Source organism: Myxine glutinosa, chromosome 9 (genome assembly GCF_964187855.1).
Source record: "Myxine glutinosa chromosome 9, kmMyxGlut1.1, whole genome shotgun sequence".
Lineage (NCBI taxonomy): Eukaryota > Metazoa > Chordata > Myxini > Myxiniformes > Myxinidae > Myxine > Myxine glutinosa.
The window spans coordinates 96,043,238-96,067,095 of record NC_136269.1 but is presented as its reverse complement, the minus strand read 5'-3'; the positions used below and the strand labels follow the sequence as shown (position 1 = coordinate 96,067,095).

The 23,858-nt window shown below is 46.2% G+C and overlaps 1 protein-coding gene across 2 annotated transcripts in view; it reads left to right on the top strand.

Moving 5' to 3' along the window:
- Window positions 1-23,858, top strand: part of LOC137435216 (FACT complex subunit SPT16) — a 109,580-nt gene that overhangs the window by 66,964 nt on the left and 18,758 nt on the right. For both annotated transcript variants that reach the window (XM_068128798.2, XM_068128797.2), the window contains exons 11-20: window positions 130-195; window positions 733-837; window positions 955-1,070; window positions 1,411-1,564; window positions 3,195-3,322; window positions 16,957-17,092; window positions 18,748-18,874; window positions 19,021-19,139; window positions 20,282-20,407; window positions 20,552-20,664. In XM_068128798.2, the coding sequence (XP_067984899.2) occupies window positions 130-195; window positions 733-837; window positions 955-1,070; window positions 1,411-1,564; window positions 3,195-3,322; window positions 16,957-17,092; window positions 18,748-18,874; window positions 19,021-19,139; window positions 20,282-20,407; window positions 20,552-20,664 (1,190 nt within the window). The remainder of the gene's footprint in view (window positions 1-129; window positions 196-732; window positions 838-954; window positions 1,071-1,410; window positions 1,565-3,194; window positions 3,323-16,956; window positions 17,093-18,747; window positions 18,875-19,020; window positions 19,140-20,281; window positions 20,408-20,551; window positions 20,665-23,858) is intronic.

Sequence of the window (23,858 nt, the reverse complement as noted above, 5' to 3'; positions counted from 1 at the left end):
TTCAATCTATAAAGAACAATGTTAAAATGTAGTGATTAGTGTGATATGTACTTGTTATCCTTTGAAGGAAATTAACAAAGTTTTGAATTTTGCATTGCATAACCTTGTTTTAACGTACTTTTTGTATAGGACGGCCCTGCCACTGTATTGATTGATGCCAAGAAGAAGGTGAAAAATGTCGGAATATTTCTGAAGGTAAGTGCTTGTTATGTAATTGTTGGAATATTTATGTTAAGACAAAGTGTCACTTGGTAGAGCACATACCTCCACCATGCTGAACAATTTACATTTTGCATCCACTGATAGGCCGGATCTGCATTCGGACCTGAACCAAAATCTAATTGGCTTGTTCTTGTCACATATCCACCTAGTTTTGGCATAATCTGTGCACAACCTTTTAAGATATCATGCTGTATAACGTTTTTGGCCATTTCTCTCAAAAGGCGAACAATCACTTTAAAATTATAGTATCCGGATCTTCACCAAAATCAAATCATTCGTCTTTGTCACACACCCAACCTGTCCACCAAGTTACGTCTGAGTCTGTCCATTACGTTATGAGATATCTTGCTCACACAGATGAACAGAGGTGAAAACATAACCTCCATCCACCTTCAGGGGTGGAGGTAACAAAAGTGCATGACATTAATCCATATGGGCTGTACTAAACAATTATATATACCCTAGGGCCTTATTGGGTGCTATTGTTTGGCCATTGTGCTTTCTCTGCAGAGTGAAGAAGAGATGGACGATGAAGATGAGGAAGATGAAAATGATGCAGAGCACCTTCTTGGGCGTGCGGGCAAGACTGCGAACCTTCTATCTGAGAGAACCCGGGTAGGCACGACAAACAGATCTCTGGATCTTGTGATTATCTGTGACATGGCATGCGTATATGATCTGTAACACTGTAACACAGCATGCTTACATGATGCTGTATGTGCGCCCAAGCAGAATGAGATGACTGCGGTAGAGAAACGGAAAGATCACCAGAAGGAGCTGTCTCACCAGCTGAATGAGGAAGCACGGATCAGGCTTACAAAGCAGGCGGGGAATGCGCAGCCTACTCAGTATGTCCTCGTGATATTTAAATTCACCTTGTAATACTATCTGTTATTTTGATGTCGAGGAGGCTTGTTACAGGCCGACATTTGGGAATTATTGGGGGTACATACAGTACATTAAAAATGAGAAATTGTTATAAAGCTGTTCACCAGAAAGCTAACTATGCAAATGGTATTGCATACCAGGAATTATTTATTTGGCTCCCATCACTGAGCGTTGCATAATGGAAGGTTGCTTTTTTCACATCTTTTAACCAACATACATGTGGTCCTTTATAAACATGTCTGGTCAGCCATCTTGAATACCTGAATATTTGTGAATATTTGTGTCTTGTACCTCCCTCAGACTGTGCAAGTCAAATGTTTCATATAAGGATCTGGATCAAATGCCAAAGGATCCTGAGATCCATGCTCAAAAAATCTTCATTGACAAGAAGTACGAGACTGTGATTCTGCCGATCTTTGGAATAGCAACCCCTTTTCACATCTCCACTATCAAGGTGAACTCAAAACATTAACTGCCATTTTGGAACATTTTGCTTGCTCCAAACTGCAATGAAGCACTTGGAAAAGTTTTATTGATTCATTAGTTATTAAACTCAGTTTTAAAAATTTGGTAAGCACAACTTGTGTTTTATATGTCATGCTTTTGAAAACTAACCACAATTTAGTATTTTTGGGCTGACCCTTAATTATGCCTGTCTCTGGAGGCACTATGTTTTCAGGTTGTCCGTTTGTGCATTCGTCCGTCCGTCCGTCCGTGATAGGTTTTCGGTACCACAATAACTTTAGAATGTCTGAAGGAATCTAAGTCAAACTTGGTGCAGGTATGCATAATGAGGTAAATATGTAGTTTTTCGATTTTGGTGTCACGGGGTCAAAGGTCAAAGGCTGCAATATGTCTATAACTTGAGAATGGCTGAAGGGATCTTAGTCAAATTTGGTACAGGTATGTATAATGATGTAAAGATGAACCGATTAGATTTTAGGGTCATGAGCTCAAAGGTCAGATGTCACATTGGTAAAAATCCTGTTGCCGCGATAACTTAAGAACTAGTGGTGGTATTTTGACCGAACTTGGTATAAGTATATACAGTCGGACCGTGACATTCGCGGGGGATACATTCCTGGAGAATGCTGCAAATGTCGAATCCACGAATGTGGGGGTATTGTTTGAATGGGGGGGTAATTTATTATTATTTTTATTTAACTACATGGTCTTGGCTCATGGAAGAGCTATGACACAACAAATCATGACATAACATAAAGGGAACAACAGGAGAAACGGGAAACGCCAACAGCAGGGTGGAGGGAGAAAATAGACAGAGATGGACAAATAAGGGATGCGGGTTTGGGAGAACACAAAGGATGGACAAGATGGATGCATAAGCAAAATGTTTAGGAGGGGTGGGGTGGTTTAACAGGTGTAGAAAATATCAGGATTTTGAATGGGGCTGGCTTGAGTTGGTGGTGAACAGCTGTCTTGAAGACATGGAGGGAAGAATGAGATTGAAGAGAGTGTGGAAGGTGGTTCCGCAGGTGGGAAAAAGGAATAAATGAGTGATGAGCAGTGGTTCTGGATTTAGGCAGTTTCACTAGGAGGGGGTTGCTGGTGGACCGCCTGCCTCCTATACATGAGGGTGACAAAGCACGGTGAGGGCAAAGGGTGCAAGTCTTGACAAGGCACCACCAGGTTTTAGTGGAAGGAGACAAGTTTGAAAGCTCATTCTTGCGATTGGATAGGTGCCGTTTTCTTAAACTTAGTGCATGTTTCTTAAGCTTAAATCAAACTTAGTACATGTATGATGATGTAATAATGTGGGCAGTCGCAACGTCAAAGAGTGCCCTTCTGCTCTGGTTTAATCTGATTACGCTGCACATTTTTAACACCAAGAATGGTTGATATATTCATATCGACAATGGCTGACCTTTTGAGTGAAGGGAAATCAGGATCTAATTTACAATCTCCAAAATCGGAATCTTATATGGACAAATGTTTAAAGACGTGCTCATCTGTATGAAGTTTTGAAAACCATTGTCTTGAATATGAAGCTAATTAGCATCGTGCTTTAAATGTAAATACTAAGAATTGACTGTGATGTTATGATAACTCTCTTTTCTGGTACTCAGAACATCAGCATGTCAGTGGAAGGTGACTACACCTATTTGAGGCTGAACTTCTTCTGCCCGGGAAATGCAATGGGTCGACAGGAGGGGCAGGTGTTCATGAATCCTGATGCCACCTTTGTCAAGGAAATGTAGGTTGTGAGACGATGGAGTATTTGTTATGACTAAGCATTTATTGCTTTCTGACAATATTATTTTCCAAAAAACTTTGCATTTTTAGAGTGTGTCGGCGAACGTACTGTTGTGGAAATTACTCCTCGGGGTTAACATTGCCTAATATTGTTTAGTTAGCTTCTTGATGAATGTATTATAATCAATGTAAAGTAATGAATTGTAATATTAGATATGCTTTGTTATATGTAATACATAGATGGTGTCCACCCCTCATAATGTATGTGTCCAAAAATAACCATTCCTGCGATCCTTCGTTTTATGTTCTCCCCTTTGTAAATCCGTTTTTATTACCTCCACCACCTAAGGTGGTTGAAGGTTATGTTTTCACCCCTGTCTGTCTAGGAACAGGATATCTCAAAAAGTTGTGGATGGATTCGGACAAAATTTGGTGGAGAGGTTGGGCGTGTGACAAAGTAGAAATGATTAGATTTTGGTGATGATCTGGATCCGGATTTGGATCTGAAAATTTTAAAAGTGCTTTTTCACCATTGAGAGATTGTGCAAAAAACGATATATATAGCATTATTTCAAAAAGTTGTGGACGATTTATGACAAAACTTGGTGGATGATTTGTGTAAGTGACGAGAACAAGCCGGTTAGCTTTTCGTTCATGTCCAAATCCAATTCCGACCTATCGGTGGGATACGAAACATAAACGGTTCAGCCTGGCGGAGGTATGCTCTCTACTGAGTGCCGTTCTAGTGTTCTTTTTAGTGTTTTACTTGGTCATTGGCACTAGTTTAGGCTTGGAAATTGCTTCGTTCCTGTTCAAGAGTGAAGGGAAAAATCATCATTCCTGCAAGCCTTCGTTTTATGTTATGCCCTTTGTAAATATATCCTTATGTTATTTTTGTGTATTACTAGGCTGTCGGCACCAGTTTAGGCATGTAAATGGCTTTGTTCCTGCTTGAGAGGGAAGGGGGAGGTCCTTGTCTGAGTGACAAGTCACGAGGGATAGTCCTCCACCCATGAAACGGGACCCACGATCAATGGTGAAGGAGAGAGAAGCAAGGGGCGCGGCGCATCATGAGTGACGCATGGGCCTGAGACTTTAAAAGCACGTATGGTGAGCCAGAACCCAGGAGAAGCTCCAGAATCGGCCTCCATTGTTCTTACCACAGCACCAAGGCCATGCCCGCCTCGTCTTAGCCACATCCTCTTCTTTCCGAGCTCAAAGCGACAAGTTGCTTTCCCTGGCCAAGCAGTCGAGACTTTTTCCTGCGGTGTTCTGTCGGGAGTACCCAGTATTTCTATCTTTTCATTCCTTCGTCTTTTTATTGTGGAATGAATGTGGGCACTGGTGAGGCTTTAGATAATTAAAGATTCCTGTTTGTTCATTGGTCCGTGGGCATGCATGATCGGCAGTGGGTTAAGGGTTTTTTATTGTTCGTTATTGTTGTGGCTTATTTTCTTTCCTGCTGTGTTCAGTATTAAGATTATATATTCCTGGTCTCAGGTTGAATTGGAACCTTTGTGATCGTTCTTGCAATTAGGGGAAGTCCGTTGAGGACTAATTTGCAATTTACACTATATACAGACCGTGCCAGGTACCTCATCGGCTGGCTAGGCCGCTAATTAGAGACTAGGTGTGCGGCACCAATTAGCATAATGCACCGGCTGATTCATCATCTGTATACGAGTGGAAAGACCTGTAATCCCTTCCCTCCCCTTCCCCTCTAGTCCAATATGCAAGCCCTGCTCAATTTTCAAGTTGATCGGATGAGAATTGACAATTTTGTGACCTTTGTCCTTCTTAACAGATCCCAGGTTACACTCTGAATTGGGTCACTGACATATTGATATGACTGACATTGGTATTTTATGTAACTTTGACCTCTGACCTTTTGATCTGCCAAAAAAGAATCGGCTTCTAGCTTTTGATTAAACCAACTCAGTGACTCAATATGCAAATTCTTAAAATTTGAAGTCATTTGGAAGAAAATTGACGATTTTATGTGGTGACCTTTTAACCAAATTATTTATTTGTCTTCTCCATATTCTCATAATAAAGCTTTGTTGAAAATTTGATGGCAAAAGCTCAAATGGTAAAAAGGTTATGGCCCAGGCATAGAGAGACACAAACAGACACGAACGGAGGTGGATACTTTTAGACCTGTTGCATCTCCGTTCCACCTCCTGAAACACGCATATGGAGATAAGGCCGAAAAAAATATATTGCTGGTCTCTGGTCAGACCAAAGCTCCAGAATTGATGTGGCGATGTGGTTTTTTTTTTTTTTTTTTTTTCTTCTTCTTGAAAAGCATGGATTGCACATATAAAGGTGTTGTTTTTTGTGTCCTCATGCCTTGCGGTCCTCCTCATCTGCCATGGCGCCGTCCAGAGAGAAATTAAAGACGGACAATGGGATAGGTCGACCTTTTTGTAAATAATGAACACAAGCTTAATAAGTTATTTTAAAATTTATTTATTCTGAAAATCATTGAGTTCACTTTGTAAATCAGTTCACTTCACTTTGTAAATTTTAGTAAATGTTCCCTTATAAATGATCCCCTGTAAATATCCCCATTATTTGGCTTTATTAAAGATCGCACCCTAGTTAGTCCATGTACAACACGTAGAGCACCAGAGGACCTCTCTGTAGTTATCTCATTATTAAGTGTTTTAGTTAAGGATCTGTTCCCAATAGTAGAATCTGCATTGCATTAATCAAATAAGATAGGCCCCTTCAATTTCCCCGATCATCTCCCGCTCTTCAAAGTGCAGTAGCAGTAGGGCAGCGTTCGCTGCCCCTTGTCTTGGTTCGATTGATGGCCCCAAGCCGCCATTGAACATGCGGTCTCAGGCCGAGGAAAAAGGGGGCGGGACACAAGAACAAGGTGTGGCACGTCAACTCACCATCAGAGGTGGAGCCAGCGAGCCCTTGCCGGCCAACCAGGGCCGAGGTGAGCCGACCGGTAGGCGTGTCGTAGGAGCCGGCGGCTGGATACAACAACACACAATAAAAGCGGCTGCGAGGGACTGCTTCAGCAGATGAGTGAGAGGGAGATAAGTGCAAAGGTCCAGATGAGTGCGAAGGTCTGAAGTGCAAGGTACCCAAGGAGAACACGCTGAATCATAAGGAAGGAGAGCGGGTCCGTTGACAACGACAATACCGCCATATATTCACATTGTCCGACCGCGTGAAACCATACGTGCAGCTGCCGCCGGGTTTCGCCTCAAGCCCGGAGCGTGGACTGGAGCGGACCTCGACGCTGCGCATTTGCCCGGACCTTCCTGCCCTGCCATCGGCTTGGACCTTCTCCTCCTTCCAGCCATTCCTTCCTGCCATTCCCTATTCGTGTGAGTCGTTTTGTTTTGTTTGGGGCGTATGATAATATAAGACTGTTTTAAGGCTGCCCTGTGTACCAGCTTCTTCCTCTCCTTGTAAATGCCCTTCTTTCGTTTCCTCTTCATTTCATGTGCATAATTAATAAATATCTGTTCTTCCTTTACCTTGGTTTCTTCTTCCCCCGATCGCTTTAGTCCCTTCCCAATTGAGTACCTGTGGCGCGATTTGGCCAACCGCTATAGCCGGGTTTAGTCTCTTGTTAACGGCTCGAGTCGCATCTCGCTTCGCTCGGCGCATCCAATCACGCTGCGGCCCGGGTGGGAGTATCTCCTCGCTTACGGGTGGTGGTGGTAATTAGGTAGTGGGACGGATTGGGCTTACAACCCTACTCACCACCGACCGGAAGTGACGTCATACCCCCAGGACCGGTCGGACGGCCAGCTTAACAGGACAAGGGGATTAACCCCCCCCCCCCACCCCCTTGCTACCAGGAGTGCTGTCCCCCCGGATCCATAACAATTGGTGTCATGAGTGTGGGATTGGACCCGAACCAAATTTTTAAACCATCTGAAAAATTTGGTCAAATTTTGAGCGGCCGAAATTTTATTTAATATCCCAAATTAAAATCGTGCCATGGATAGTCAAGGCGATCGGGTGCCGGTAGGGGAGAATGAGGAGGTCGAGGCGACCCAGGACCCCAAGGAGGAGATGGGAGAGATAGAGGAGGAGGTTGAAGAAGGTGCGGTAGCGGGGGTTGCAGGCGCACAAGATGGCGGCACCTCGCACGTGGTCGCGGCAGCACAAGATGGCGGCGCCGCGCATGTGGCCGCGGTAGCCGAGCCTGCAGCGGCAGGAGACTGGGGCCTATTTGTGAAGCACATGATGGCCTTTGTGGTCAAAACAGGGGATAGCTTCACAGGATTAAGAAATGATATGGGAAGCCAAATTGAGGACCTAGAAGTCAAATTGGGGGGCTTAGACAGTAAATTTGGGGGGCTAGAAGGTAAATTGGGAGGATTAGGGGCCCAATTGGAGGACGTGAGTCGCCAAATGAACGAAGGGTTAACGGGGTTGGAAAATAGAATGGCCGCCCAGGAGAACCAGATGGAAGGGGTGAAGAATGGGTTAACGGGGCTAGAAGACAAGATGGGAGGGAAATTGAGGGAGATGTGGGAGCAAACAGCCCGGGAAATTAAACAGATGGGGAATCAGATAGAGGAGGTAAAAAACGGGTTGGAAAGTAAATTGGATGCCCAAAGGAACGATTTGGAGCAGATGAGGGCAGCATCTACCAAAGAGATGGGAGATATGGGGGAGGATATAAGGCGCGGAGTGGGCGAAGAGGTCGCGGGAGTACGCGACGAGGTAAAGTGGGGTGAGGAGCGCATGGAGAAAGAGGTGAGGAACAGCACGGCTAGGTTACAGGGGGGCATAGAAGACCTGACGCGAGGAGTAGAGCAGCTGACAGTGGGACAAAAGGAGTTAGGGGAACAGGTAGAAAAGAACACGGCGGTAATAGGGGGGTTGAAAGCGACGCAAAAAGAGATAAAGAAAGAACTAATAGCGACAAAGAAGGAATGTCAGACGGTACATGAGGGACTGATGAAGAGGTTAGAGAAGGTGGTAGAGACAATGGAGACGAAAGAACGGGAAGTCAGGACGCACATATAAACGACCAAGGTGGCCTTAGAGGAAGAAATTGAAGGGGCGCACCGGGAAATAAAGGAGGTGAAACAGAGGTTAGAGGAGGTGGAAGAGGGGGTAAGTGAAATTAAGAAGAGACGGAGGGAGACTAAGAAAGAGATAAAGGAGGAGGTGATGGAATTGGTGCAAGGTCTGTGCTCACAGCGTGATGATGTGCTTACTGACCAAATAAAGAGTTTGCAGGTGGTGGAGGAGGAGCGAAGGAGAAGAGGCGCCGAGGTGAGTGGCGATATGCTCGGAAATGTATATGGTGTGAGGGGGGATTCAGCGAGCTTGGGTGTTGGTCTAGACCCGGGCGTTCGTGAGAGGCCGCTGGTGACGTGTGCGACTAGTGCAGAGTGCGTGGAAAGAGGATGCGTGCAAGGATGTCCGACTATGGGGAGTGCGAAAGGTTTTGGTGAGCCAGGGTGTGCGGTGGTGATTGGGTGTGTGCAAGAATGCACCCCCATGAGTGGTACGGAGTATGTACCAGGAGAGGTTGCGCAGGAAGGTGTGCGAGAAAGGTGTGGAACGGAGGGGTGTGTGAGGAAAAAGTGTGCGCCGAGGAGTGAGTGTGCTGTCGAGAGTGAGAGTGAATGCATAACAGAGTGTGGTGGTGAGAGTGACACGGAGTGCAAGTTGGTTGTGGTGAGTGAGAAAGAATGCACACCTGGAATAGTTGAGCGTGTGCAGGAATGCACACTTGAGTTGGTGGTGAAGCGCGTGATTGGGTGTGCAAAAGAGTGCACACCCATGGTTGTCACAGAGGATGTGACCGAGGAGTGGCCGCGAGGAGGTGTGTTGATGAAGTGTGCGAACGATGAGTGTGCGAGGAGGTGTGCGGTGGTCAGGTGTGTAACGAAGTCTGTGAGCGGAATGAGTGTACCTGTGTGGTGTGTAAGAGAAAGTGCAATAACAAAGTGCGTGGGATGTACGAGCGGTGTTGGAGCGCCGGGTTTGCTGAGTGTGAAAGGGGTCGCGTATGCGTGTGAGCATGCGAGTAAGGCATCGACGTTAAACGGGACAGCGGTTAGACCGACGTTTAGCCGACGCGAGCTCTTGGTCCGTGCCGGGCTTTGTGTACTGCGGGAACCGGCGGGGATCGGTGTCGCGTCGCTCCTATTCGGAGCGTCGTGCACGATTCGCGCCGGGCCCCGCCCCGCAAGGTCGAGTCCGCGCTTTGCCGGGCAAGGCGACCGGCCCGGTTCGAGGGAAGGTAGGAGGGGTCGGAACGGCGCTCCCTTGTGGTGGCGGCGTTCCAGCCGGGCAAGATTGGGCCATCAGGCAGGAGACCGAAAGGCTCTGCGCCGAGGTGGACCTCGGAATCTCGGCCCAATAAAACCTCCTCCCCTGAATCGGATGCCGGACGGACCCAACCACAGGCGACAAACCACCCGTATTCATTGCTCGGCTTTGCGAAGCCGAGCTTTGAAAATGTAATGACGTACCAAGAGGCTCAGAATAATGGACGAATAGGGGTAGGAAATTGATGATTGGCATATTGGATGGGCAAATTTGATTGGCAAAATTGAAATTTGATTGGAAAAAAACATTGGATGGGCAAAATTGATAATGGGAGATGCCCGATGTGGAGGGATGGCAACTCTGCCATCCCTCCCATTCACCAGGACACATGAGCATTAGTTTATGGGGTGGCTGTGCAAACTAGCCCGGGAGGGTTTGGATAAAATGTTAGGATTTAGAAAGATGACCATAGGTATCTGTAGAGTTAAGTAGCGACATGTACCTGTAGAGGGGACGTAGCAGATTAGTGGATTATAATGACGTGGGAGCGCTTAGTATAAGGGAAGACTGGGGAGCACGAGTTTCAGAAGGGAGTAGGCAGCTTAGATGATGCAGTGTGTGTGCAGGAATTTCTTTGTGGTGAGCATGATGATTGGCATGATTGTGCATTGAGCAGAGTATGGTGAAAGGTGTGATTGTGCGTTGTATTGAGTGAATGGTCCTGGAGGGAAGGAGGGTGCAAATGCCACCAGGTGTGTGCAGGTGACACCAGGTGTGTGGGCACAGGTGTGCACGCGAAGCACAGGTGTATAGAGAATGGTTGAATGAAATAGATGGTATGGAGTATGGAATGGATGGTGTGGAGTGAGTAGTGTGGAATACGTGGAGTGGAGTGGTTGGTGCGAAAGGAGTGGATGGGGAAGATGGACCCCTTCACGAGTACCCGGGGAGGGTAGTTTAAAAGTAGGTAGAGGGAGTAGGTAAATTGTGGTTGGATATTGGCATCTGTGGTGCGGGTAGTTGCACGGAAGTGTTGTGTTGGGTGCATTAGTGGAGTCAATTGGCTGGGCTTGTGGCCGGTTAGTACGAATGATTAAATGGGCACTCCGCCACTGTTAGTATGTCGGCTGGGTGAGGCCGCGGGTAGGCTCTGGGAGCCAGTAGAATTGTTCAATGGGGCCCGAGGATCCGGAGGACGGACCCGGGTAGCCCGACGCCAGAGAGGGCGGTAGGGGGTGAGAGCGCCAGAGGGCCTTCCCCAGGTAGGTTAGGGTAAAGAGCAGGTAAGCTCGGAGACAACTGCAGTGGCGGAGGTGTGCAGGTGAGCGGACCTGCTGGGAGCGCCACACGACCCAGCCCGGAAATTGTGCGAAGGCACAGGGTGAAGAATCGGGGGAGTGAGACCCCAAATTGGTGAGCACCACAGTTTGGTCAATGGGAGTTCGGTTCTTAGAACCACATAGTGTAAGATGGCCAATGGTTTGGCAGGGAAAGACCCCGGGTAGAGTAAAAGTGTTAAAGTCATTTAGAAGTATAGTTAGGATTGAAATCTCTTCGCACCATCTGCATCCACTCACCTGAGGTGAGATAGAATCCACACCATGATGTTGTATTCGTAAATGTTTGGTTGGATTGGAAGACGCATCATGACGTGGGGGTGACATTGTGCTGTAATTCCATCTCTTCCTCCTTAGGAGGGATTGATGGGGAATTGGAATTGGGGGCAAATTTGGATTAGAGGGATTGGTAACCAATTTGGATTAGGGGATATATGGGGAAGACGAGACAGTTGTGACGAATTTGTAAATGTGTCGAATTTTGTAAATACGGGGTAAGGGCAAGGGTAGGGTAGGTGACAGGGGGGGTGACGTACAGTAGGGACGAGCTTTCTCCGCTCGCTCCCATGCGCACCTCACCTTGCATTACCTTTTTTGATGTGTACCCTTGCGACCTTGCCCCGATGCTTGCTGTGTCCTTCCTTCCCCACTCACGGCTTGTTCTTTTGGGTCCGGGGGGAGTGCGCAGGTAGCCGCAGTTGTGTGCCCGAACCGCCGCTGCACAGCCTGCCTGGACCGGTACACCGCCTTATGGACCGCACGACTTGCGGCCTAGCACCACCATATGGACCACGGTTCTGTGTATAAGCACCACACTTATGGACCCCACGTGTTGGGGCCTGGCCCCTCTGCTGGGACCGGCCATGATGGCCAGCAAAAAGCTCGCTTGCGGACCACTGTGAGGTGGCCCCTATGACATACAGGTGGACCACCCTTAGTTGGCCCCTGTTGGCCATAAATATACAAAAATGGACGCGTTGTGTGCCTTTTTTTATTATTACAAATAGGCAGCAAGCCACAAGAACGAAACATCAAGAAACATCGGGCCAGCAGAGCGGGAGAAACAAGAAAGGTCATCAGTTTGTTTATTATTGAAATGTGATGACATGTGTGAAATGAGCACTGGATGGTGCTTTTCGTGCTTTTCGTGCTTTATGGTGCTTTGTAATGCTCTTGTGCTCGGGGGTGCACTGCAATTTCAATTGTGCATCCCCGGGCATGTGGGTATGGTGTATCGGTACAGTGCAGTGCATGCTCCTTCCTCTTTCAAAAGATATTTTTGTCTCCCAAAATGACAGGTCCTGGGTTCGCATTGTAAATACCAATTAGTGTCTTGTAAATAATGCTCCCCACCGGCTAAATGTATAGTTTGAAGATCATTCCGCAATTCGGTTAGTCTGTGAGCATGAGTCTGTTAGGTAGGATGTAACGCAGCAGGGGGACATACTTAATTGTTTTAAAACTGTCGCACTCAGGGTAAGGTTAATAGTAGAGGGTTACTTCACCTGAGTGTCACATTAAGTCAAAGTTATTTCGGGCCGGGACGGCCCTGGAGGAGAGACGGGTGCTGTGTTACGGTTTTTAGAACCTTCACTTTGTAAATTTTAGTAAATGTTCCCTTATAAATGATCCCCTGTAAATATCCCCATTATTTGGCTTTATTAATTTAGCCATTAGGCTAACCCCCGCTCTAGCGGGGAAAATGGCCTTAAAACGATCATTCATTCATTCATTCATTCATTCATTTGGCTTTATTAAAGATCGCACCCTAGTTAGTCCATGTACAACAGGTAGAGCACCATAGGACCTCTCTGTAGTTATCTCATTATTATGTGTTTTAGTTAAGGATCTGTCCCAATAGTTGAATCTACGTTGCATTAATCAAATAAGATAGGCCCCTTCAATTTCCCCGATCATCTCCCGCTCTTCAAAGTGCAGTAGCAGTGGGGCGGCGTTCGCTGCCCCTTGTCTTGGTTCGATTGATGGCCCCAAGCCGCCATTGAACATGCGGTCTCAGGCCGAGGAAAAAGGGGGCGGGACACAAGAACAAGGTGTGGCACGTCAACTCACCATCAGAGGTGGAGCCAGCGAGCCCTTGCCGGCCAAGCAGGGCCGAGGTGAGCCGACCGGTAGGCGTGTCATAGGAGCCAGCGGCTGGATACAACAACGCACAACAAAAGCAGCTGCGAGGGACTGCTTCAGCAGATGAGTGAGAGGGAGATAAGTGCGAAGGTCCAGATGAGTGCGAAGGTCCGAAGTGCAAGGTACCCAAGGAGAACACGCTGAATCGTAAGGCAGGAGAGCGGGTCCGTTGACAACGACAATACCGCCATATATTCACATTGTCCGACCGCGTGAAACCATATGTGCAGCTGCCGCCGGGTTTCGCCTCAAGCCCGGAGCGTGGACTGGAGCGGACCTCGACGCTGCGCATTTGCCCGGACCTTCCTGCCCTGCCATCGGCTTGGACCTTCTCCTCCTTCCAGCCATTCCTTCCTGCCATTCCCTATTCGTGTGAGTCTGTTTGTTTTGTTTGGGGCGTATGATAATATAAGACTGTTTTAAGGCTGCCCTGTGTACCTGCTTCTTCCTCTCCTTGTAAATGCCCTTCTTTCGTTTCCTCTTCATTTCGTGTACATAATTAATAAATATCTGTTCTTCCTTTACCTTGATTTCTTCTTCCCCCAATCGCTTTAGTCCCTTCCCAATTGAGTACCTGTGGCGCGATTTGGCCAACTGCTATAGTCGGGTTTAGTCTCTTGTTAACCGCCCGAGTCACAGCTCGCTTCGCTCGGCGCATCCAATCACGCTATCACGCTGCGGCCCGGGTGGGAGTATCTCCTCGCTTACGGGCGGTGGTGGTAATTAGGTAGTGGGACGGATTGGGCTTACAACCCTACTCACCACCGATCGGAAGTGACGTCATACCCCCAGGACCGGTCGGACGGCCAGCTTAACAGGACAAGGGGATTAACCCCCCCATGCTAACGGGAGTGCCGTCCCCCCGGATCCGTAACAATATTATAGATTGCCATTTCGTTCTCGAGATCGCCTCGAAGCAGGTCTGTGTCATGGGAGGGCATTCGCGGGCGATGCACCCCCAAATGAATTATTGTGCCCCCCCCTCCCCCCCGCCCCCATCCCCAGGCCAAGCCTTTGGTGCCAAACTTTGCCAACCTTGGTTTTCATGATTATTACGCAAAATGTTGAATGATTTTTGGGTCTGTCTGCTTTTTAAGAGTGGAGTATACAGTCTATTTCAAATGATGTTCTAATGACGTGCACAGTGCAGTGTGTGTGAGAGAGGGAGAGAGCAACAGAGAGAAAGAGAAAGACATGGTTTGCACGCAGGCTATATTGTGTGTGTGTGTGTGTGTGTGTGTGTGTGTGTGTGTGTGTGTGTGTGTGTGTGTGTGTGTGTGTGTGTGTTGGTGTGTTGGTGTGTTGATGTGTTGATGTGTTGATGTGTTGATGTGTTGTTGGTGTTTTGCAGCATGTTTGTAAATGTGTTGGTTGTTGACGGCAAACTCTTATTACCAAGCATTTACATCATAGATTGAGTTCTCGAACGGCAGTTGGTGCCCCCCCCCCCCACCCCCACGGTTACCCTAATGCCCCCCGATTAGATTTGTTCTGACGCCGAGTCTGCCTCGAAGTACCATCAAACATTCCAATGCGTCGATCGCGTCAACACTGCGCATGCGCAAGTGGTCTAACAGGCCGATGGTCTCCCACGATCTCTTCTCCCAGTCCTCCAGATTATCACAGACACCGACCAATTCATGACAAACGAGGTAGGATCCAGGCCTAACTAACGAGACCACCCGCAGCTCTCTTGGCCCTCTGGTTGCTTCACACGAACCCGACAAAGAACGTCTTCGTTTTAATAAATTACAATATCCAGCCGATTGGATTCATCACGGAACGGCACACAAACGGTGCGCGAACATCGATACCAATGGCGACCCTCACAGACCCGTATTTCCCGAGATAGCGCGCCGGCCCGGCAACAACAGGCGCGCGATGTTGTAGGTACTGTTGGAAATTTGAAAAAAAAAAAAAAAAAATTGTTGACGCACAGGGTCAAAATCGATGCACGCGCTGACCAGAGACCGGAAATATATTTTTCTCGGCCTAACAACTAACGACAAACACACACACACACAATGGCAAAACCCTGTCTTCACACTATGCATGGACGGGCTAACTAGGGTGGAGTTGATGGTGCACCATTGCAAATTCCCATGCTTCCAACAGTTTCACTCGGAATGGCCCAATATCAAATTTCGAGTTAACAGTTGTTTTCCTGTTTTGACCTATGTGACCCTAAGTCCCCATCCCCTGGGGGCATGAATCCGAGGTCAAATTTAAAAAAGACACATTTCGTGCATCCCTCATGCCTAAGTCACACATAGGCGGATATTTTGGCGACTGCCGGCGATCAAGATTTTTCGGCGACTACTGGCGATTTCGGGCGGTCAAATATGGTCAGGCGGCAGTATGGCGACTGCAGGCGGCCACATTGCGACGACGCCCCGAGTGGGATGGCGACTGTTGAAGATCGACGACGACTGCATTGCGGATGCACGGCGGCAGCGTGGCGACAGTCTGGCGGCTAGATTACGACCGATGGCAGATCGCGGCGACTGCATTGGGGCCGGGTGGCGGTTTACTCCGACGTCCGCAAGACTGCAATAAGACCGCCGGCGATTGGAGACGATTCACACAACTTTTTAAATCTTTATTTCTCTATTTTACATTTCACTTTATTCATTTCAATGATGTATGACATGAAGCATAAAGATGTTTGATGTACAATAAGAAAGTTAATAAAGATGTATCATTGTAATGTAATAATCAAACTTTTCTGCAGGGAGAGAGAATGGAAATAAAGTCCAACAAATTATTTCCACTGGTCCCAAGTCCCATAAATAAAGTTTCCAAAGGATCAAAGTCCCAAAAATAAAGTTCCCAAAAGTCCCAAGTCCAAACAATAAAGCCATATCCTTGTCGGCACCACAGGACCTCACTCCACGGAGACCCTCACACCATCCTGTCTTGCCATGGAATCGTGGTATGTCGTAATGCAGTCGCCAGGCAGTCGTATCTCTGTCGCCAGTGGCCGTAACTCGGCCGCCACTAGTCCTACTGCTGTCGTCGTCAGTCTCCCATAGCCGCAGGGGAGACGTGGCAGTTCTTCTGTCGTCGATATGCAGCCGCAACAGTGTCGGCCCGTAGTCGGGAAGATGCCGCAGGAAGGCCGTATGGCATTCGCATCTCTGCCGTGCTAGCTGGTGGGGCGATTGCGGAAGACTATGAGCGACTGGGTTGCGGCCGCTTTACGCTCTTATTTCGGATACCGACGACAGCATGGCGGTTCCATCACGACAGCATGGCGGATTTTTTTCGAGTGCGACTGAGCGCGCCGTTTTTAAACATTTAAAAAAATATTTGGCCCCTTTGCGGCTCTTGCCGACTGCAGCCGACCTGGGGAGGATAACCACGACTACAGGCGACTGTCCATTACGGTTTCATTACGATTGTCGGCCGGTGGTGGCGATTTTTCCAGTCGCCAGTAGTCGCCGACAAATCCGCCTATGTGTGACTTAGGCGTTGATTGCATTACAAAGTTTCATTTAAAAATGTTAACATGTGCCCATAATTTCATCTTTTGGTATTTGACCTTATGACCCTGCTAGAGGGTGCTGGGCCAAAAATGGGACAGACAGACGGACGTAGCTACTTTTAATATCCTCCCGTTTTTTTTTTTGGTTTTTTTTTTTTCAAAAAGGGTGGGGATAATAAGAATGTAAAATGTGTTTTCAATTATCTCGTCTGACAATTTGACTTAACACGAGTCTCCAGATTGTATCTATTATGTATGTATTATTGTATCTATATCTATTATGTAATAAATTTGGTGAAATGTCACAGGTAAATTGCTATGTAGCTACCAATGATTGATGTTTAATTTGTCACATTGCTTTCTATTGGTGAAGATTTGCTTCATTATCAGCTCTTGTTACTTGTATGACAGGACATACCGAGCTTCCACTCTAAAAAATCCTGAGGACATTGGGATTCCAGCAATCAACTTGCAGAATTCCTTTCGCATAATCAAGGAAGTGCAGAAACGTTACAAGACTCGCGAAGCTGAGGAGAAGGAAAAAGAGGTGGGAATTTCTGTCGAGATGTGGGGAGGTAGTGTGGCCTTTTTCACCTTTACTCCCCCGAAAGTAAAATTTAGTCCAAAATTCCATGTATTTTTATTTTTGGCCCCTGTCAGCTCAAATCTCTTTTTTATAATATTAGTAATACCCACTCATTTAGGGAGCGAAATATGGCATCAATACCCTCTTCTCACCACCCTTGCGCGGAGGGTAGGACTGAATTTATTCCATACCCATGACCTGACCCTGCATACCCTGAGCACGTATCCAACATTTTGTGGATCATCAACCAAGCCATTTTTGATTATACAATGTTCATCCATTCATCCATGCAAAGAATTGGCATATTTTGGTATGAATTTTTATTCTTTATCTTTTTCCTATCAGGGATAGCAGGATAAGCTTAGGTACTGGAGGCATGTGTACTCGCCTCTGAACTGTCTAGCCAGAGTTTTATTCTTGACCCAGCTATAAATTGGTACCCTGGTGTTTTCCTTTGGTTTGGGAGCTGTGATTTTTTGAAGCATAAACCTTCAAATCCTATCTCCTCCCAGAGGGTTGGACAGATTGAATGGAAACTTCACAAACATGTTCCTCATGTATTGAGGAAAAATGATATTTGGGAATAAGCGATAAGTTACATGGTTTGGCAGCAATAAATAATTGAATGAAAATCTTAAAAACCTTCTATCTCTTGAACCGCTTCATTGATCGACATGAAACTTTAAAGTAATGTAGCTGCAATCAAGTGGAATGGGTGCTTAAAATTTCAACATGATTGGTTGTACAGTCTGAAAGCGAGAAATTGTTATTGTTTGAAGAAGAAGAAACTCTACATTATCTTTTCCAGCCATTTTACTTTTCAGTATATCTATGAATGATGTGCTGTTTGAAGTCAGTGGCATCCTCTCTATTAATTACGTACGTCTATTAATTATGTACTATCGGAATGTACCTTTCAACACTTTGGACTGCTGAAACCCATTGGACCTTTAAGACTCCCAAGACCCTTAAGACCACCAATAATCCAAAATACCACGAAGAACCAGATGATCCCGAGGACCCAAAAGACCCCGAGGACCCAAAAATACCCACAAGACCCCGAGAACTCTTCATTTTAAAAAAAAATTTGAAATACAATACTGAATTCAGTGTTGTAAAGAGGATGTCATGTGCCAAGCGTGTCGGCTTAAAGCGGGGTTGTAGCAAAGTGGGAAGGCAGAGGAAACCGGTCATCACTGCCAGCAGTTACAAAGTGGCAGCTCTAGTTTATTTTAATTTTTATGCAAGATATCGACTCTTTGAAGATTGGGGTGACGGAGGTTGAAAAGACGATGAATCAGTGTGGCCACATTTGGACACAATAAGCAGGGGAATGAACAAATCGGAAAATATAAAGAGATGGGGAGGAAGCACAGCACCCTGCAAATAAGAGGATTCTTTCAGTCTGCTCTGTTTAATTCAACCATATGTATGCTGATTTGAAGTGGCAGCATCTACCTTGTGAATTCCCTTCAATAGAGCAACTTTACGTGGTATTATTTTTCTCGAATGCAAACAGTCCTGTCTATCATATTCAGTTTATATTTGGGTAATTTGATGTCATGGAGGCTTTGTTGTATTTGGTTACATCTTGCCAAGGTTGTATGTTTGTGCAGGGCATAGTGAAGCAGGCCACACTGTTGCTCAATACCAATCGCACAAGCCCCAAGATTAAAGACCTGTACATTCGGCCTAACATCTCGCAGAAGAGGCTGCAGGGTTCGTTGGAAGCGCACATCAATGGTACTTGCTTCTCACTTAAGCTGCATGGTGGAACCTAATTGATGATGTCATTTCAGTATCACCTGCTCGTAAAAACACTCCTGTTAAAATCATGATTATTTTCTCTTGGTGTTATTGTTTTCCATCCCACCTGTCACAAATGACAGGATTTAGGTTCACATCATCACGAGGAGACAAGGTCGACCTCCTTTACAACAATATAAAGCTTGCTATTTTCCAGCCATGCGATGGAGAAATGATCATTGTGCTGCACTTTCATCTCAAGGTTTGACGGGATCATGAAAAGCTTCAAATATAATTGGACATTAAAGAACAGAATTTCAGGCCTGTACTAATGAACTTGTTTGAGGAAGCACATTAAAATGGACTGCACCTCTGGTCAGTCATGTTGAGCGAATGCATTTCAACCTGATCTAATGAACAATTAAATGTGAAATCATTTTATTTGGAGGAAAAAAACTTACAAATCTGAGCTGTTGGGAAGAAATTATTTTGAAACTCTGTCCCTATGGCAATACAAGGTAAATGCAAAGTTGAGAAACAGGTGAGACCATATAAGGTAAGACATGGAGTTTTTATTAAACTTGTGAAGTGTTTTGGGGGTGTTCAAGAAACAAAAAAGGTTTAGGAAATAAAACCTTTTTAAAAATCCCTTTTAAATTTTTCTTGAGTGGGTTCTTCGTCCTGTAGTGAACTGAAGTTGGCTGGGTTGAGTTATGATAATGCAATGGTGGTATGCCACGTTCAAACATTCTGAATGACAAGGGACCCTTTGTTTTTTGTTTTTTTGTTTTTTTTGCAGTTTAAGGAAGCTTCGAGATAGTGGATCATTCGTAAAATGTTTAACCTTAAGTCGACAGCACATGGAACATATCTGTTCATTATCCTGATCTCTGCATTTCAAATTTTTGAAACCGCGCTTTCCTTTTTCCTTCCTCATTTTTTTTCATTCTTTCCCAGCTTGTAGATGTTTCATACACTCATATATTTTTTCAATAGTATTATTTTGCTAAAATTCCCCCAAGGATCCCCCTTTATATACGTGATTATATATACTAACAAAGAACCCATCCTTGCGGACGTTTTATCTCGCCCAGATTTACCGATGTGCTAATTCACCCAGAAACTATAATTTGCAGAGAATCCCTGGTACTATGAAATGTTTAACCCCCTTAAAAACCCACGTGTATACTGTGATTACAACCACCAGTTTTCGACTCGTTCTGTTTTGCGGATTATGAGTGCATACAAGTAAATCAACCGCAAAAAAAAACACTTTTTATTGGTGGGAAATCGTTATTTTGCATCTTGTTACAAGAATGGTTGAAAAGGTCTAGTTATTTCAGCCTCTTATGTGCAGCCTTCTCCTCTCCCCTTGAAATGGAATTTAACTTCTGTGCATTGCAGAATGCCATTATGTTCGATAAGAAACGGCACATAGATGTGCAGTTTTACACGGAAGTGGGAGAGATGACCACTGACCTCGCGAAACGACAGCACCTGCATGATCGGGATGACCTGTATGCTGAGCAGGTAAATGCTTGCACCATTTTAAGAACTGCATGACTTTTGAAGAGGAGAAAGTGAGTATTCAGCCTTGCAGGTCAGTAAAGTGAAGTTCAGTTTATTGAGCTTATTGTTCCCTTACATTCTGGGGATTTTTCATTTCTTTTGCAGGTAGAAAGAGAGCTGCGGCACAAACTTAAGATGGCATTCAAACACTTCACTGAGAAGGTGGAGAATTTGTCCAGAGAAGCATTAGAGTTTGAGACCCCATTCCGAGATCTTGGGTATGGCGTTATCAAAATAGCGTTATCAAAATGAGAAGATGGTCAAACAGCTTATTTACGTTGACATTTAACCATAGGATTAATATAAGGATTTGTCCACTGTTATGTGTAAACACATAATTACAGACATACAATTAGTTTTTGTTTAACATCACATTGTTCTTAGTTTTGGTTTCAAGTCATTTTATTTATTTAATTTTTTCCCCTTTGGGCTTTACACTGGAGAATATACTGGATTTTTTTTTTTTTTAAATTAAGATTTTCAGTAAACAGGGGGAAGGGAAGGTGAGGTGGAGGGAGTAGTGGGGGAGAAGCGAGTGGAGTGCGCATTGTGTGTGCGTGCTGGAAAAGGCCTACAACACTGTCCTGAGAGTGATTGTGATGGCAACAATGAGATGGATGGGAGTGCCGGAAACAGAAGTTAAGTTGGTGGAAGGGATGTACAAGGGAATGAAGGGAAGAGTTTTGTTGACCATGGGATGTCGGAGAAAGAAGTTCAGCGTGAAGGAACAAAGAAGTTCATCGGTTTGAAGCAAGGAAGCGCTCAGCCCACTCATGTTTATCATGGTGATGACACTGGTAAGCAGGAAGGTCTTATGAGTGGTTGTATCGGGAGGACGTTGCATGTGGACGATCTGGCTGTTGTAGTGGAGAGTGGGCGGGAGATGCAGGAAGTACTGGTGGTGTGGAAGGAAGCATTTGGGAAGCATGGGCTGAAGATGAGTGTGGAGAAGACTGAGGTGATGTGGGTCGGGCAGCAGAGAAAATAAATGAACATCAAGTTAGAGGTGAAGGAGATCAGACAGGGAAATAGGTTTGAGTATCTGAGGGGTACAGTGGCTGGGGGATTTTAAGTCCAAGGCAAAGGTGCAGAGGATTCAGGTGGGTGTGAATGCGTGGAGGGAGTAATGGCAGACAGAAAGATGTCAAGTAAATTTAAAGGGAAGGTTCTGATGCCATTTGTAACGCTGGTCTACCTTTATGGTGTGAAGGTGGTGGGACTGGCACAGAGACAACAACAGATCAGGTTTGTGAGAACAACTGGATTGCAGAACAACAAGGATTGTGGGAGTGAAGAGGGTGGATAGAAGTTTAATATGTGAACTGAGGGTGGAGATTGGTGTGTCGATGAGCTTTACGAGGAGAATGGTGAAATGCCGGCTGAGATGGGTTGGGCACTTGGTGCAGATTGGGGAAGAGAGAATGGCAAAGAGAGCGGATAGGTTGAGAGCAAAGTAGGAGGAAAAGAAGTAGACCGGTTGAGATGGGAGGATTGTGTGAGGAGGGATATCAGTAAGGTGGGGGTGATTGGAGAGGAGAGAGTTGGCTGAGGACATCGGGAAGGGGAGGAAAATCGTGGTCAAGGCAGGGTGTACGCTTGGTGCCATTGGACCTCACCCCTTCTAAAGGGAAGAGGATGAGAAGAAGAAGATTAATTTTAAATTTATTACTTTTAATATAATTATGTTGCATATTGTCGCGCAACTCCGATTAACATCTGAGTCGCGGATAGCCTAAAAGGTCTTATTCGGAGGCAACTACCCAAACACGGATTCGGCTATGGCCGTGCGGGAGGAAGAAGGAAAATGGAGGCTGCGGCGAAAGCACTTAACTGCAGCACGGTCTACGCACTGCAGCGTAGCTCTGGTCCTGTGAGAGGAAATTAACTCAAGCGGCACCGGTTTGAATGGGGATGCAAAATAATACAACGGTTTATTCAAATGGAAAAAGCAAAGACAGTAAAAGCATGCGCCGGTAATGAAATAATCCTAAATCGGGATCCCGCTCACCAGATATCAAAGACAAGACGAGGGATATGAATTAATAAAAAGAACACGTTCTGGTAAATCGTGAAATGTGGTGTGAGCTTATCTGTCCGTCGTCCTGTATTGTTTGCCGTCCACCACGGCTCCGTTCGGCCCCTATGTACCCACGAGGCCTCGCTCCAAGCTCCGATCCTCTCGCCGCCCACGAGGTCCGTGCACCAAGCTCCAAAGCACCCAACACAGGCCAGTGGCTCCACACGAGGTCGATCCCCACACGAAGCACGAAAAGACAGGACCGGAGAGAACACAGGTGTGACTGCTCATCTCGTCCTTCCAACTCGCTTCTCAAAACCCAACTCGTGTACTCAGGCCGTGAACTGCCAACCAACTGCTGCTGCGCGACTCGCTCTCGTGCACTCGGGATCCAACTCACAACTCATCTCTCAATGGCGTTCGGCGCTCGTCACACAACTCTGTCAGGATCGCACCGGGACTGTACTCGTATCAACTCTCAACTCAACTCCTGTGCAAACTAACTCTTCACTGCCAGGAATGTCACTCAACTGCCAGTCCTACTCCATCTGAACTCCCCAAAAATGGCGTCCGGCAACTCGTTCATCAACTCTCGAACTCACTCGTGCGCACCTCGTCTCTCAACTCTCCTCGTGCTCAACTGCCGAAAAGGCGTCCGGCCTCCGTTAATATCCCCGGCCGATGACGTCAGCTTTGGTGCACTGTCCTGCCAATCAGAGCCTCCACCGACTCGCCAGCTCACCCCGGTGCACGCCCACTGCGTCACTCTCACTCCCGCTCCTGCTCCTGTGTTATAGCACGTGCTATGCGAGGTGGATAGGCCTCTTGGAGGTGTAAATGGTGGCGGCCATTTGTGGCGGTGTTCTGGCCTGCTTTCTTCCGAGGTCATGTCGGGGGGGGAAGGGCGTCATTAATGTTGTACTAAGGGATCCTAACCAAGTGTCTATGTGGTCTGCAGTGCCATAAGGGGACAAAGGTTTGATTACCAGGTGAGACATACAAGGGCTCTACTCATTATTCCCTACACTACTTAACACACAAATCTCCTGGTAGATGCACTACGCCTTAACCGACAAAACGCCTACACATGACTTATTACAGGAAGTGTTCCTTACCGCGACATCCCGAAGCATGGTACCTACTCAGATCTACTCTGCTCTACATATATCACTCCCCAAATGCATAACAATATTTTACTAGTACAACTATTACTGCTTCCTTGATTGCCCCAATTGGTTCCAATTGTGGGATTGGCTTTGGAATGTGTTTGGCCCAAGTCTTTCACCAAGTGACTGACGTTTGACTGAAGGTGGTAGAAAATTTTAATTTGTTCATGGTGCCAGCAATAGGTTGGTTCAGCAATAGGTTCAGCAATAGCCTGGTGTTGGTTTAGCG